General features: G+C 50.8%; 1 protein-coding gene across 1 annotated transcript; it reads left to right on the top strand.

The window, feature by feature from the left end:
* The first annotated feature begins 4,838 nt into the window (after window positions 1–4,838).
* Window positions 4,839–10,199, top strand: Pdzk1ip1 (PDZK1 interacting protein 1). The gene is made up of 5 exons (XM_028787868.1): window positions 4,839–4,955; window positions 5,216–5,386; window positions 7,474–7,582; window positions 9,225–9,320; window positions 9,804–10,199. Exons 2-5 carry the CDS (start codon window positions 5,320–5,322, stop codon window positions 9,874–9,876), a joined length of 345 nt encoding a protein of 114 aa, XP_028643701.1. The 5' UTR covers window positions 4,839–4,955; window positions 5,216–5,319; the 3' UTR covers window positions 9,877–10,199.
* The last annotated feature ends 4,096 nt before the right edge of the window (window positions 10,200–14,295 follow it).

Raw genomic sequence — 14,295 nt, 5'->3', positions numbered from 1 at the left:
TATATACTCGGCCCAGGGAGAGGCACTATTAGAAGGTGTGACCCTGTTGAAGTAGGTGTGGTCTTGTTGGAGTAGATCTGTCACTGTGGGCATGGGCTTTAAGACCCTCATCCTAGCTGCCTGGAAGTCAGTATTCTGCTAGCAGCCTTCAGATGAAGGTGTATAACTCTGAGTTCCTCCTGCACCATGTCTGCCTGGATGCCGCCATGCTCCTGCTTTGATGATAATGGACTGAACCTCTGAACCTGTAAAACAGCTCCAATTAAATGTTGTTCTTATAAGAATTGCCTTGTCATGGTGTCTGTTCAACCCTAACTAAGACACGTGGGTTCCAGGGATGGAGCTCAAGTCAGCAGTCTTGTACAGTGCACCACCTGAGGAGACATCTTGCTGGCTCCCTGAGGACTCTTTCTCACTGAAATGATTTTAGAAACATATAGTAAAATGTACAGCCCTGGTCATCAAGCCAATTGTAATAACACATGGTTAACAAAATATTAAAGGTATGTTTGTGATAAAGTAATTTAAGTGTGTCTTTACACAGTACTTGGCTGGATCTGTGGAGGCTTCATGACTTCTATGGTTACTTTATGACTGTATGAATAATATGTCCAAATACCCACAGCAGTTGTGGGGTGAAAGGGAAGCATCAGAGGGCTGTGCTTTACAATCTCTATTCATAATGGAAAGAACTTGAAAATTTCATTTACAGGTTAGTAAGAAACAGATGCACTATCCCCTGTCCAAGGCAGTGCTAACTGATGGGCAGCTGAGTGAGTGAAATTCTATGAACGAAGAGGGGCCTCCACATCTCCAAAAGCATCCCTCTGCAGGTACCCTTAAGGGTGACCTGATCTTTTGCCTTCCCTGGAATTCCTATTGGGATAGTTCTGCTCCCTCAATGATACACACTTTCCTAGCGTTGGACAGCTCCGAGGACTCTCACTTATGGAGATTCTGCAGACTCAGTCAGTGCCTGCCTCACGTTAGAGAAAGATAAAGGGGCCACCTGGAGCTAATCACTTTATCTGTCCACTCACTCTCGGACCTTCTGCTCTCTGCCAGACCAGGCATTGTATATTCTGAAACTTAATTTTATAAAATGTGTGTACGAGCGTGTGTGTGTGTGCGCGCGCGCATGCGTATGCATGTGTGGTCTATCCTTGGAGGTGGGTGATCAGTATTAAATGTACAAACACAGAAGTCAATATGGCATGGCGATTTGTGAGAATAGGGTGTGTAGAGTAGAGAAGACTTGAGGGGAAGGTGAGGTGAAGGAGGTGAAGGGAGAAAGGGACCTTTAAAGCAAGACCGGGAAGGTCACTTTTCTAGGAGAGACTTGAAGAGCGCACCCTAGGCAGAGGGCTATAATAGAGTAGAGCTCAGGCCCCAGAATTGGGGGCCTTGGGCCAGGTGAGGCCAAAGAGGAGAGCTGATTGTTTTGCACCTCAGGTTCCTGGGGAAGGAGTTTGAACATCATTTTAAGGACCAAGAGTAGCCCAAATAAGATACTCTCGGGCTGGAGAGATGGCTCAGAGATTAAGAGCACTGACTGCTCTTCTAGAGGTCCTGAATGCGATTCCCAGAAACCACATGGTGGCTCACAACCATCTGTAATGAGATCTGACGCCCCCTTCTGGTGTGTCTGAAGATAGCTACAGTGTACTCATGTGCATTAAATAAATATTAAAAAGAAAAAAGAAAAGACACCCTCTAGGAATTTGCAGGCTTGTAACAAAGATTAACAGGGAGGATATTACTAGAATATACATGTGAAGAGGGCTTTTACTTTTGTAGTGAACATCCACCTAGAGTGCTGGGGATGTAGCTCAGTGGTAGAGTGCTTGCTTAGCATGTAATAGGCCCTATAGATTTGTGTCTTAGTACCATAGGGGAAAAACAATATCAAAAACGAAAGAAACACCCTTCTTGCATATGTTACCCAGCTTTTTCTCAGCCTGAGATCTCTGTCTACATGGCCTTCCCCATCATAACTTTCTGTGCAGTTGACAGCCTGGCTAACTTCCCCTTGGCGTTACCAGCAGGAAGCCTTCCTTAAGTGACTCAGTCATCTTCTGGGTACAACATGCGACACCATTGACTGGTTATATGTCAGTGTTTATTTTCCCTCCCAGTAACTCACCGGTGATACAGGGTAGGGGCTTGGCAGCTGGAAAGAGGGAAGCTCTTTAGTCTTCAGTTGTTCAGAATGCCCCCTGCACCTCAGTCTGGGATTGGAGCCGCACAGTGCCACCTCCTGGCAGTAGGTAGAATGGCAGGCAATATGTTGTGTGGAGAGAGGGATGGATGGACGCAGGTTGGGGCACTCTTGAGTGAGGATAAACACACCAGTTCTAGGCTGGTGGAAGGTTTGTCTAGGGAACAGATGATTACAGATGAGAGCTGGGTAAGAAACAGAGAGAAGACCGACTGTGGATAGAACAGCTGGCTGAGATGAGGACCCAGGATCCAGTCGAGGTTTGGTGTGATCCATCCAAACTTCGGAATTCAGCCAGACAACAGGGGACCCCTTTGTTTATAAGGCTAGGGAGACTAGCCTTTTCCTAAGTAAAAACTTCCAGGGATCAGGGGCCTGGTCTAAAGCCAAGTGTCCACCCATCCCTCCTCCTCCCTGCTTTCCAGAACAACTTGTTTTTGCTTTAAAACCTGGGACTTTGACCTGGGAGCTGTTTTCTCCCTTTGGTCACCTTGTGTCCTTCCTGCTCATTCTCCTCCCTTACTGTGCTCAAAGTATACTTCTGGGAGTCTCTGCTTTTCTTTGGGGTTTTAGGGAAGTTGGGGATGCTTGGGGAAAAAGACTGTGGCTCCCGAGCTGGTGGCAGAGGCAGGGCTATTTCCAGGGGGCGTGAATTAGTGAGTGTGTACCATCAGAAAAGCCTCTCTGTATATGCTGGCCTGTTTAACACACACACACAGAGAGGCGGGGGGAGAGGGAGGGAGGGAGGGAGGGAGGGAGAGAGAGAGAGAGAGAGAGAGAGAGAGAGAGAGAGAGAGAGAGAGAGAGAATCCTAAGAAAGCCATGTGTCCTCCCTTGAGCCATTGCCACCTACCCAGTTGTCTAAGTCAGAAACCTAACCTGAGAGTTTCCAAGTGGGCAGCAGCCAGTCACTTGTCCAGAAACCACGCCCTGGTTTCTCTACCTCCCAAGCGCTGAGCAAAGGCTTCTCTAATGCAGTCCAGTCAGAGGCTGCATGTCTCCCAAGACTCCCTCTCCATCTTTGATGACCTTTCATTTTCTCAAATGGAGGTCTGACCTTGGTTTCCCGTACCCCGCTTAAAGTCGACTAGAAAGGCACGGTGGATATTTGCTACTTCCACCCCATTCCTTTCATTCCAGCCAGTGGTTCCCTGGCTGTTCATTAACATCCACCAAGCCTGCGCCTCTGTGCTCCTGAAGATTCTCAGCCCATGTTGAGAACAGGTTAGCCATGTAGAGTTAGACATGAAGAGTTTCCCTGTGACCTTGGGGAATGGTCACAGGCCCACTGCACATGCATGAAAGTAGGTGTGCATACATGCTCACAGAGAAAGCAGGCTCTCACCTGTCTTATTTTTGTTTTTCCGTTGGACAGAAACTAGGACCTGCAGGCCAATATGACTTGGGACAAGCAATGCAATGAAGGCCCTCACCAGTGTTGACTCAGCACCATCCACAATTCCTTGGCTGGTGTTTAGTGTCTCAGCCACCCATTCTTAGCTTCCTTATTTCTTAAGCCTGGTCAAGTCGGGGTGATACTGGCTTCTTCGGAACATGAACTTCGTCTTGTGTTGGATCTGGATCACAGGCTCCACATTCTGTATGTAGGGACAGACAGGCATGATTACTGTGCCCTGGGGCCTTCTAAAGGCATCTGAGTACCTGCCAAGAGCCAAGACAGCATGAGATGTCTTACCTGAGTATGCACTGGAAAGGGCTGAGTGCAATGTTCTTTTAGGAATCCATGCAAGCAACAGGGACTGTTAAAAAAATCCTCTCCCATCCTTTCCTTAGGAAAGGGGTCTAGCCTGCTGTCTCATCTCAACTTCTATATTTTGGGGTTAGCTGGGCAAGGAGCCCCACCATGGCCTTAAGACTCAGACTTCAGTAGGTACTTGGGCCATTTTTAGTGTCTAGAAGGTCAGGCAGATGCTATGTGTCCTACTGGGTGGGATGTGTGTTTCTGCAGGGTCTGGCCCTGTGGTGTCAATTTCCAGGGGACAGATGAACTTCTCATGGCTACTCCTGTCTGTAGATGGGTCCCCAGCATTTGGAAGAATCAGGGAATGAGCAGAACAAAGGAAGAATGCCAAGACACATGCATGCAGTAGGCATGCACACATACACGTAGAAGAAGCAGGCTCCGGGCTCCAACCTGCTTTGGACATTCCAGGGACCCACTGGTTGGGATGAAAGGAATGGGGTGGAATTAGCAAATATCCACCATGCCCCCTCCTTATCATTTTAAGCAGGGTGCAGAGCTCCATTTGAGAAAATGAAAAGGCCAAAGGAGGTGGGAGACTTCTCCTGTGATGAAGGAAGGTGGATCTGAAAGCAGATATTGAGACTTCTGACCAAGTCAAATCTTGTCTGAGGCCTGTCAGGTTATCAGGGATTTTGGGAACCAAGGGGGAATATTGAACTGGTCTATGAGGAAGGTCCCACAGGGCTGGGGACTGTGAAGTGAGCCTGTGTCTCAGGTGGGGTGGGGTCCCAGGGTTTGGCTTGGTGGGTCAGAAACAGGGGGGAGGAGAGCAGAAGGTAGAGAAAGCCGGCAGCTGAGCCTTCCCTGAGTCTTCTGCTCGCAGGTGTTTTCCTCTGGCTCTCTGAGCCAACCATTGCTCGTCTCAAGCCTACTGTCAGTCTTCTAAGAAGCCACACCCACTAGGCCCATTCAAGGCAGGGCTGAAAATGTGTCACACCTTTCCATGGAAGCCCAGCCCCACTTCCAGGAAAGGTGAGCTCAGGAGACTTCTGACACCGAGTGAGTGTTGGAGGAGACTGGGGCTTCCCCCTCACTTCCCCAGTTCCCCGGGTCCACCTCCTTAACTGGTTTCTAAGGGGGTACCTTAAATGCCAGTTTGTTGGGCTGGGCATCAGCCAGGCCTGGCAGCTCATTTCCAGGGGAGGAAGGGCAGTTTCTCTTCACCAGTCTGCCAGTCCTTCCTCCCCGCCCTCTCTCCACTTCTGCCTTACCCAATCCTGCCTCTCCTTTAGCTAGACTGCGCTCCAGCTGATCTCACACAAACACCCCAGACCTCCAGCAGCTCCAGGAGTCAAAACACCAGCAGTGGACCAAGGCCCTACATCTGCCTGCAGCCATGTTGGCCCTCAGTCTGCTCGTGCTGGGTCTGCTCACTGAAGTGGCACCTGCCAGCTGTCAACAAGGTAGCACAGGACAGGGGTACCTGGGCTGCAGGGAGGAGAGGGCTGGCTGGAAACAGTGACCGAGGTAGGATGGGGTGGTGGCCTTCGATACCGTGTTTGTAGAGGGGGAATACGCACTGGACCACAGTCCTCTGACTTAGGTTCTGTGATTGATTTGTTTCCTTCAGTGAGGGGTGAGACAGCAGGGAACACATTGGCTCCAGGGTTTAGGGGAGGAACAGGAATTGAGATCCAAACCTCACAGCAGGAACTGTCCCAGAGACAACTGGGTCCTGGGGCTAGAAACAGGCTGGGAATGGCCCCAAATGCTTGCTCTGGATAGGAGGGTGGGTGGGTGGGTGTGTTGGTGGTGGGGGGGTGAGATTAAAGGCATAAGCCACTGAACCGGATGACCTAAGTCCTCTTTCTCCCTTTCTCCAGAGTAGTCCTACTGTGGGTGTACTCTTCACCAAGCTCTTTCTGTCTTGCTGTGTGACCATGAGGAAATTCCTGCCCCACTCTGAGTCTTAGAGTTTTTTTGTTTTTTAAATTCATTCTCAGTAAGTCAGAGCTACTGTCAGGTTGGAGGTATAAAAGGGCTTTGTACCCAGTGGTCTGGTGTCCAGAGGTGGCTGGCGAAGTTGATATATATATATCTATTTGCTTCACTTCTGAGTCCCACGTCTTGGAGGCCCACTGAGAAACTAAGTACCACACAGATTGAGTAACTTATATGGGTTCATGAAGGAACCCGTCCAGGACCATTTTTCTTCTGCCTTTGACTCTGTCCCTTGCTCTATAAGCTCTCCCCAGAGCCACAAGAGGAGGACCAGAAGACTGTGGTCCCAGGTGTCTGTGAGGAGTTAGCTGTAAGAGCCACAGAAGAAGGAAAATGGGAGGGGACCTCCCAGGGTTGTTCCCAATGCCTGAGCATCATAGTCCAGAAAAAGTAATGGCCTGAGCCCAAGTTTCTTGGACAGAGTGGGAAGGGACATATTCAAACACTGACCCTTGCAGAGCAACCATGTGCATCTTCTACTGGGGGTTGCTAACCTGGAGCTGCCATGGCTACAGCCCAGCGTTCCATTTCCCTTTCTTTCACCAACACTTGTCACACTTAGAGACAGCACTAAGGACAGTCAGGTCATTACTGCAGCAGAAAAGCATCATGCTGGACTCCAAGAAGGACTTTGGGGTGGGAATGAGGCAAACTGAGGTCTTTTGATGCACAGCCTCTCACAGCATAGGAAGGCTCTAGTCATACAGCCTTGTTTAAAGTCAGGACTTCCCCCCCACCAAAGTCTCCTGTTGTTCTCTCTTTCCTCCTGAGACTCTTAGCTGCTGGGTATCTTGCCTTCGGAGAGTGAGATCTTCAGTCTAATGGGGAAAATAGTTTTCCTTGGGGCTTCCAGGGGCCTGAGGAGAACTCCTGGGAAGTTTTAAGGGTTGGAGTTGACATCAAGGGTGAAAAAAATAGAAGGGGTACATGGCTAGACCTTAACCTGGCCGCTGACCTTTGTGCCCTGCCCACCCTGTTGGAAAGGATAAAGGGGCTCTGAGCTAAAATCCAACATCTTAACTCTCTTACCTCTCCACAGCCCAGCTGAGCAGTCAGCACTGAAGCAGCTCTGACTAGACTTCACCCCTCCTAATCCTTCCTGAGAAGCTTTGTGTTCTAGAACTGGATCTTCCAGATGCCAGCCTTGTCCTGGCAGCTCTGGGCCAGCAGGAGGGAGGAGGGGCCACTCCCAGCTGACAGGGAGGCTTAGGCCACTCCCAGCTGACTGACAGGGAGGCCTAGGCCAGCCATTGGAACTGCCCTTTGGTCTCTGTTTTCTTACACTTCCTAGGGGGGCCCTGCATGTGACTGTTGTGGGCGTGTGCAAGGAGGAGGCTCTGGGAGCCTGAACTTCAGAGAAAACTCTGAGGCATGTCCTCTTTTTGGTTGCTCAGGTTTTCTTCAAACTTCAGTAGGCTCTGAGCCCCATCCTTCCCTCATACTTAGAAGAGTGGACAGGCCTAGATCTATTCTGTCGACTCAGATGTCTCCCTGGGCCCTACAGAGTGCCCAGACTGTTCTGTGCCTGCAGCTCTTTTTCCTTTTCCAGGTCTAGGGAAGCTTCAGCCCTGGATGCAAGGCCTCATTGCTGTCGCTGTGTTCTTGGTCCTTGTTGCAATCGTCTTCGCTGTCAACCACTTCTGGTGCCAGGAGGAGCCGTACGTGCCACGTGAAGGCCCTGGGCTGGGCAGCCCCTAGTGGTCAGGGTAACCCTCAAACCTTTGCTTTTACCTTAGTAGAAGATGACCCCAGAATCTCTCACTAAAGTCTTGTCGCTGTGAGAAAGGGAAGCCAGGGCTCAAGTACCCAGGAAGAGTTGATGACAGAGTCAGCTTGGAGCCTTTCTGGTTCCCAGGCTTGAACTCTATTGGCCAGCCTCACGGTTCTCTCACCTCCTTCTGCACCCTGCCTCCAGCATGAACTTGGGAGAAAAGTCTCTCCTAGGCATCTCAATTTTTTTTTCCATTACTATCCATGGAGTTGGGATGGGAGCCTGGCCTCCCTCCCAACTGAAACAGAAGGCCCCGTCCTTTTGGAGGGTCAGCTACATATGATGCAGAGGGCTTCACAGGCACACAGACTGGATAAGCAGTTCAAGTCAAATGCAGCTGAAGGAAAGAGAGTACAGGACACTGTCTGAGGTGGTATGGGGGCTGAGAGGGGGTTAGTTAGTATGACTTTATTGACTGGACAGTCACTCCAAAACCTGACATACAAGAAGTCAGTCAGAGAATAGGGTACTGCAGGAAAATACACTTGAGTCCTAAGTTTGGGGCCTGGCACCAAGACCAGTCTCCAGGAATGAATGCATCGAGATCAAGAGCCCCACTGGGTGAAGCTACATCTGCCTTAGGGGATCTTTTCTCAGATGTCATTAAGGTAGCCTGGCATCCAGGGGTCTAGCAACCTTGCATAGCATTTGGAGTATGTACAAGAAGCTTAGGGATGGAGATGGATGGAGAGTCCCAGTGTGTGGCTGGTGAGGTCAGTAGGACCTGGGTCTGGCGATACCAATGACCTAGACTGGAGGCCTTATGTCAGTGCAGCTGAAATCAGTGGATGAGATGACGTTAACAGAGTTAAGTTCTTCTAGCTGTTCTGTGTGCATGCACGGTACGTGAAACAAGCAAGCTTAGAGCGTATGAAGCTGGACAGACTTGGACAGGACAGAGGCAGTTTGGAAAAGGGAGGGGTCTAAGAGCTGTTTGGGAGGGAGCCTGGGAGTTGATGGAGAGAGGCAGTAGGGAGCACTGAGGAAGGACAGGGTTGACTCTAGAAGACTCCCTAAGTCAGAGGACACTGAGACCAAGCTGAATTGACTTGGGTGGGACATGTCTGGTGTGACATGCCTGTGGGATGCCTGAGGACAGCTGAGTAGGTATAAGGGACCCAGAAAAAAGCTCTTTCAGGGATGGGAAGGCGGGCAAATGCACTGTTAGCTCTGTCTCTCCCTTCAGTGGCCACCAACCACGCCTAATTTGGGATGTACTCTGAGTCCTGCTGGGTCTATGATGGGGCTGAAGGGGAGTGCGTGGAGTGAGTGGAAAGAGACCTGGGACTTAGGACAACCATCTTACAAATACCTGTGTTCCCCATTTTTCTTGTGGATCAGGTTAGAGGGTTGTGAGGCCTGAGGAGGAGGCTAAAGTTGGTGTCTACAGGGCCTGGGGGGCAGAGGTGCTTTCTGAGCTGGGGTACTCTCTGCTTGCACCTTGAGAACCAGGTCCCAGAACAGAATGTTCCTGGATGGGTTGGAGTGGACACTCATTGGTGAGCCCTGCTGATAGTCTTCTTCCCCAGGGAGCCTGGGAGCACGGTGATGATCATTGGAAACAAGGCAGATGGGGTCCTGGTGGGAATGGACGGCAGATACTCCTCAATGGCATCTGGTTTTAGGTGAGGTGCTACTGGGAGAGTTAGGAAAGGCGGGGAAGCCAAGCGGATGGGCTGATGAAGAAAAGGACTAGTAAAGTGAAAAGGACTCTGTGAGGACTACAGTGCTTAACGGGAAGACAAAGAGAGAAGGCTTAGTCAGGAAAGTAGTAGGTGTCATGGGGAGAAGAGGTTCAATGCTGAAAAGGGGAGTCAGTGAATCTGTGAAAAAAGAGTTCTCTGGAGGCTCAATGAGAAATCAGGGGATTTGGGTGGGTATATTTCTAAGGAACCTCTAGTCCAGGCACACAGGTCCAGATATGTTCAGGGGAAGGCCTCTCTTCTCCCTGCCCGGCTCAGATGCTAATTCTGGATAGAAAGCTGGTGCAGGATGGTGAAGGCAGGCTGGCGGTGGTGGTGGTGGTGGTGGTGGTGGTCTTTGTGCTGCGGGAGGAGGAAATGGAAGCGGGAAGCCAATGATCCAGTAAGCCTTACGTCCATTTTCAGGTCCAGCGAGCACAAGAATGCTTTCGAGAATGTTCTGGAGGAAGAGGGCAGGGTCCGCAGCACACCCATGTGACAAGCTCCTCTATGGCCCCAGTTCCCAGGTTACAGGGGATATACAGTTGATGCCCACAGTCTCATCCAGCCACTGCTCTACAGGAATCTACTGACACAAGCTGACCCTCTCACCTCTCTTGAATCACAGCCATCTCGGGCTAGGTCTCAGACCAAGCTGAGCACAGCATGTGCTGTGGCCCTGGGGTCTCCTGGGGTCTTCTACTCATTTCTGAGGAGCCTTGTAAAGAGATGCCCGGTTCATTTCCTCCCCTCCTCGTTCCTCCTGCACCTATGGAAGTGGCTCTTATTTCTGTGAAATAAAGACTTTTTATACTTCTGGGATGGAGACTCTGACCCAGCTTCCAGCCACTAAGCGAGAGGCTTTATGGGCCCATTTCTTTTCAATTATGATAACTACCTTCTAGGATCCATTGCCATGGTGAACTCACAGATTATCCAGAAGCCATGGCCCCATAAGGGAGCTAGGGACTTAGGGACCCAGTTGGAGAGGCTGAGGCTGTGTCAAGGTAGGAATAAGAGAGAGCTTGTCTCCTCTGGTGTCTGAGTACTTATGGAGAACTCCCTATGGGTGTGGACATTCCTGGGAGAGTTGAATTTATCCCTGCCTGTTGGTGGCTCTTGTCTCTTCAAACTAAACCCTTCCTTGGCCTAAGCAGGCAAAAGATCTTCCCAGGAGAGGAAGACCCTGATGCGAGCTGGGTATCCAGACATCCCTATCCCTGGTGCATTTCAAAATATCTCCCTTGTGCAGAGGGCAGGACAAGGCCAGGAAAAGCCTAGGAGCTTTTACACTGCCCTTGTTCAAGGCTGGGCCCTTCTGCAAGAACACCCCAGCCCCCAGCTCTTCAGGGATCTTCTGGATTTCTCCTATACAACACTCCCCCCACTCTGCTCAGCTCCCTCCCCTTCCAAGGACTCCAGAGTGGTGTATTATCACATGGTGAGAAAGAAAGCTGGGGCTGAGACAGAGGAAGCCCAGATTTGTGTTCTTAGTCTCCTGTCAGCTTACTGTGTGACCCTGGGAGAGCTCCGTGATCCTGTGTGGAGGATTTGGTTAGTCTCTGGCAGAGCTAGAATAGAACCCAGTCCTCACCAGTATGACTCTCAGCCCTGGGTGAGATGGGAGTCAGGGAACATGGTCTGGCAGAAGAGAGAAGACAGACACAAGTACCTGCCTGACCCAGCTCCTCTGCTGTGTCTGGGTGTCCCACTGAGCAGCATTTGTTCTGTAGTAAAAACTCCAAACAGACTTATTTCCAGATCCAGAGGCCTGTGTGGAGAGGATGGCCAGAGCCCCCTTGTTTCCAGATGTTTTCTCTGCCACCTGTCTCACCATTTCACAGCATCCTTGCTTCAGGCTCACGGGAAATTACTTTGTGGTCTAAGGCTTGCCTGAATGTCTCAAGGAGTACCCACAAGTCATCTCCCCGGGGTTTAGGAGCTGGCCTGCAGCAGAGGTAGCGTTCTGGGCAGAAAATGACAAGTAGTGCTTCTGTTCTAGGTTTCCCTGCCTTACTGTGTGATCTTTGCAAGTCTTTCCCTCTCTGGTCTTTAGCTTTATGGACATTGATTGTTGCTCCTGTATTTTTTTTTTAAAATTTATTTTTATTTTTTATGTAACTCATGCCATCTCACCCATTTCTGCCAGTTTGAAGTGTGAGCACTATTCATTCTTTTTCCTCTTTCCTTATCCTTATGAAATCATTCCTTGATTAAAATAGAAAGCAAAGGCAGGGGCCAGCCAGCTCAGCTTTTTTCTCACTGAGGGAGAAAAAGAAGATAGTCGAGGCTAGGTCTTGGCTAAGGCGCAAATACTCCCTTTCTTTGGTCCAGTCAGACCTGTTCTCTTGCAGGTGACCACATTCCTTCCCACCTCTGCTCCCAGTTTGTTCCTGGGAAGAGCAGGTGGGTTCAAGTCAGCCTCCCTCTTACCTCCAGTTTGCCAGGGCCAGGACAGAACCACCTGTAAGGTGTTATCAGGAGAGACCTGCTTCCTCCGAAGCTAATCCGGTCATCCCAGCAACTGCAGAGATGCCCTGCCAGGCTCTTAGAGCCTTGGTGCTTGCCTCTGCAGGGGCTAGACCGATACTGACCTACAGCGCTCCTCCCCCACTCACATTCCCCTCCTGACCAGGGGCTGGGAGTAAGGAGTGCCCGCCCCAGAACCGCCAAGACCCTTATCGCCAGCTCCCACCTGCCGGACTGGTCGGATCAGGAGGACAGGAGGTTGGGCCAGGGCCAGGCCGCTGCTTAATGACCCTCGTGGGGCCTAATCTCTGACTGTCAGCCGCATGGTGGCTCGGGGTGGCTCCTGGAGAAAACTGATAACGCACCAGCTGGGCCCCCCACCATCTACTGGGCCGCATCAAGGGTCCCTAGGGGCGGCCTCTGGGGGCCTGGGGCGGGGCTGGAGGCGAGCCCCCCCACCCCCGCTGGGGAGGGGACTAGGAGCTTCTGAGTGACCAGGGGTGGGGCCGCACGGATTCACACCCCTGTTCACGCCTCATTCTTCGCTTTCAACATAAGACCTCTAGGCCTTCCAGTTTCTCTTTGTCTCTTTCTTAGCCTCTTAGGATTTGTTTTTTGTCCTCTGTATACAGCCCAGTCTCCCGCTGCTCCCTCTCCACCCAAGCTTGATTCCCGCTGCCGGCTTCCTTTCTTTTCTCTTCTGCTTCTAGCCAATTCTTCCCAGTTTTCCTTACCTCCAAGTTTCCCTAAGGTTTATACTTGGCTTGCAAGTCTTATGCACCGTCTGGAACCTTTCACTTCCTTGTGTCACCTCATCTCCGGCTGGTCCCTACCACTGGCTCCGTGCCAGTGCACACTGGTCTGTAACAAGTGAACTCTCCTGCTGTTCGGGACAGACTAGCTCATTTTCTGATTCCTGGGATAGCACCTTCTTTTTTCTATCCCACCCCAAACGTGTGGATTTCACAGGGTGACATAGGTCACACATATGTCAGGCAGGAAAGGAAACATCCACCCAGATTGACAAGGTGGAGGGAGTTTGAAGCACTTCGGACTTCAGTTAGTCTTGAAGGGGAACTTACCGACTGCAGTTGGTTTTGATAAAGGCTGTGGAGTTCTATCTACCCCGTGGTCCTGATGTGGCATGGAATGGCAGGTGAAGGAGATGAGTTTCAAGGTCACCTCCTTCATACGCAGAGTAATGCGCAAGAAATATCGTATGCTTCAAGGACTATTATATCACTTCAGGCAACTCTTAGGTAGAGCTTCCTTCCCCAGCCCAGGGAAAAGAGGCGTGTGAGGCTAAGTCACATGCTTCCTAGTCCTCCTAGACCAGCCTAAAAACAAGCACAGGGATGGAGACATCAGCACTTTCCTTGGGGCCCAGGCACTAGGCACCTGTTTCCTGGCAGGCCTGGCCATGGGTCGGGGGTCTGAGCTCCACAGTTTGCCCAGCTCGGGATCCCTACACTTCCAGACCATCCAGTCTCTGCTCAATGAAATGTACTGTAATAGCATCCTTGGAGGCACCCTGGGAGGAAGCCAGGGCAGCTGATGTGTTACCATTGCGCCTAAGACTTTCCAGGAAGCAAGACACTGGGTATGTGTCTCTTCCTCCCGGGTTCCTTCCACACCAGCCTCCGGGCAGCTCCAGCCTGGTGCTTTCTCTGTACACATCCTACCTGCTTCAGTGCACCACTGGGCTACCTCTCTACGTCTGGCTCCAGCTCCAGCTCTAGGGAGCAGGAAGAGAACCACTCTTTCTACATCACTGGTACTGTGACAAGGGTGGACAGGGTCAAGGGCAGCAGGAGGAAGGTGAAAAGATGCGAAGGAAGGGGACTAAATTTCAAAAGCCTGTCCACCTGTGTGTCTATATTTTTCCACCTGTATGGCTGTGGATGTATTTGTACGCGCAGACCCCTCCCCAGACAGGGTTGAAGATCAGTGACGGTCATCCGATACTCAGTTTTGGAACCGGCAGCTCTGCTGCCATCTGGTGGCTTTACACTCCGTGGGAAAGGCTAACCAGCGGAGGGTTTTTTTTTTTTTTTTTTTTTTTTTTTTTTAAATTTATTGAACAACAAAAAAGTACGATCTCGTTCTGAAGTGCAGCCTTGAACTTGGTGTGGTCCTCCTCAGCCTCCAGAGTGCTGGGATTACAAGTGTGAGCCTCCCTGCCTAGCTTCAGTGGAGCTTTTGAGTTTCTGGTCAGGATCTCCTTACATGCCCAGACTCAGACCTTATCTGCCAGAGTCTTAGGCACCTCTCAGTTGTGCCTATGATTATTGCATCTCCTGCTTTTCCTGTGGGTGGCATCCTCTGTTTGCTGGGGGCATGAGAGAGGTGGGGCAAGGAAGGGAAAGAGGGAGGGGCAGGGAGAGAAGGAGAGAGGAAAGGAGAGAGAGAGAGAGAGAGAGAGAGAGAGAGAGAGAGAGAGAGAGAGAGA

This window comes from Grammomys surdaster, unplaced genomic scaffold, assembly GCF_004785775.1.
Source record: "Grammomys surdaster isolate TR1022 unplaced genomic scaffold, NIH_TR_1.0 100, whole genome shotgun sequence".
NCBI lineage: Eukaryota > Metazoa > Chordata > Mammalia > Rodentia > Muridae > Grammomys > Grammomys surdaster.
Note: the sequence above shows the minus strand (reverse complement) of the source record. Positions and strands in the feature narration are given on the sequence as shown.

Coding starts and splice junctions, on each gene's coding strand:
- Pdzk1ip1 (XM_028787868.1), top strand. CDS start 5,320: ATGTTGGCCCTCAGTCTGCTCGTGCTGGGTCTGCTCACTGAAGTGGCA. Junction 7,583..9,224: donor TTCTGGTGCCAGGAGGAGCC/GTACGTGCCACG, acceptor CTTCTTCCCCAG/GGAGCCTGGGAGCACGGTGA. Junction 9,321..9,803: donor TCAATGGCATCTGGTTTTAG/GTGAGGTGCTAC, acceptor GTCCATTTTCAG/GTCCAGCGAGCACAAGAATG.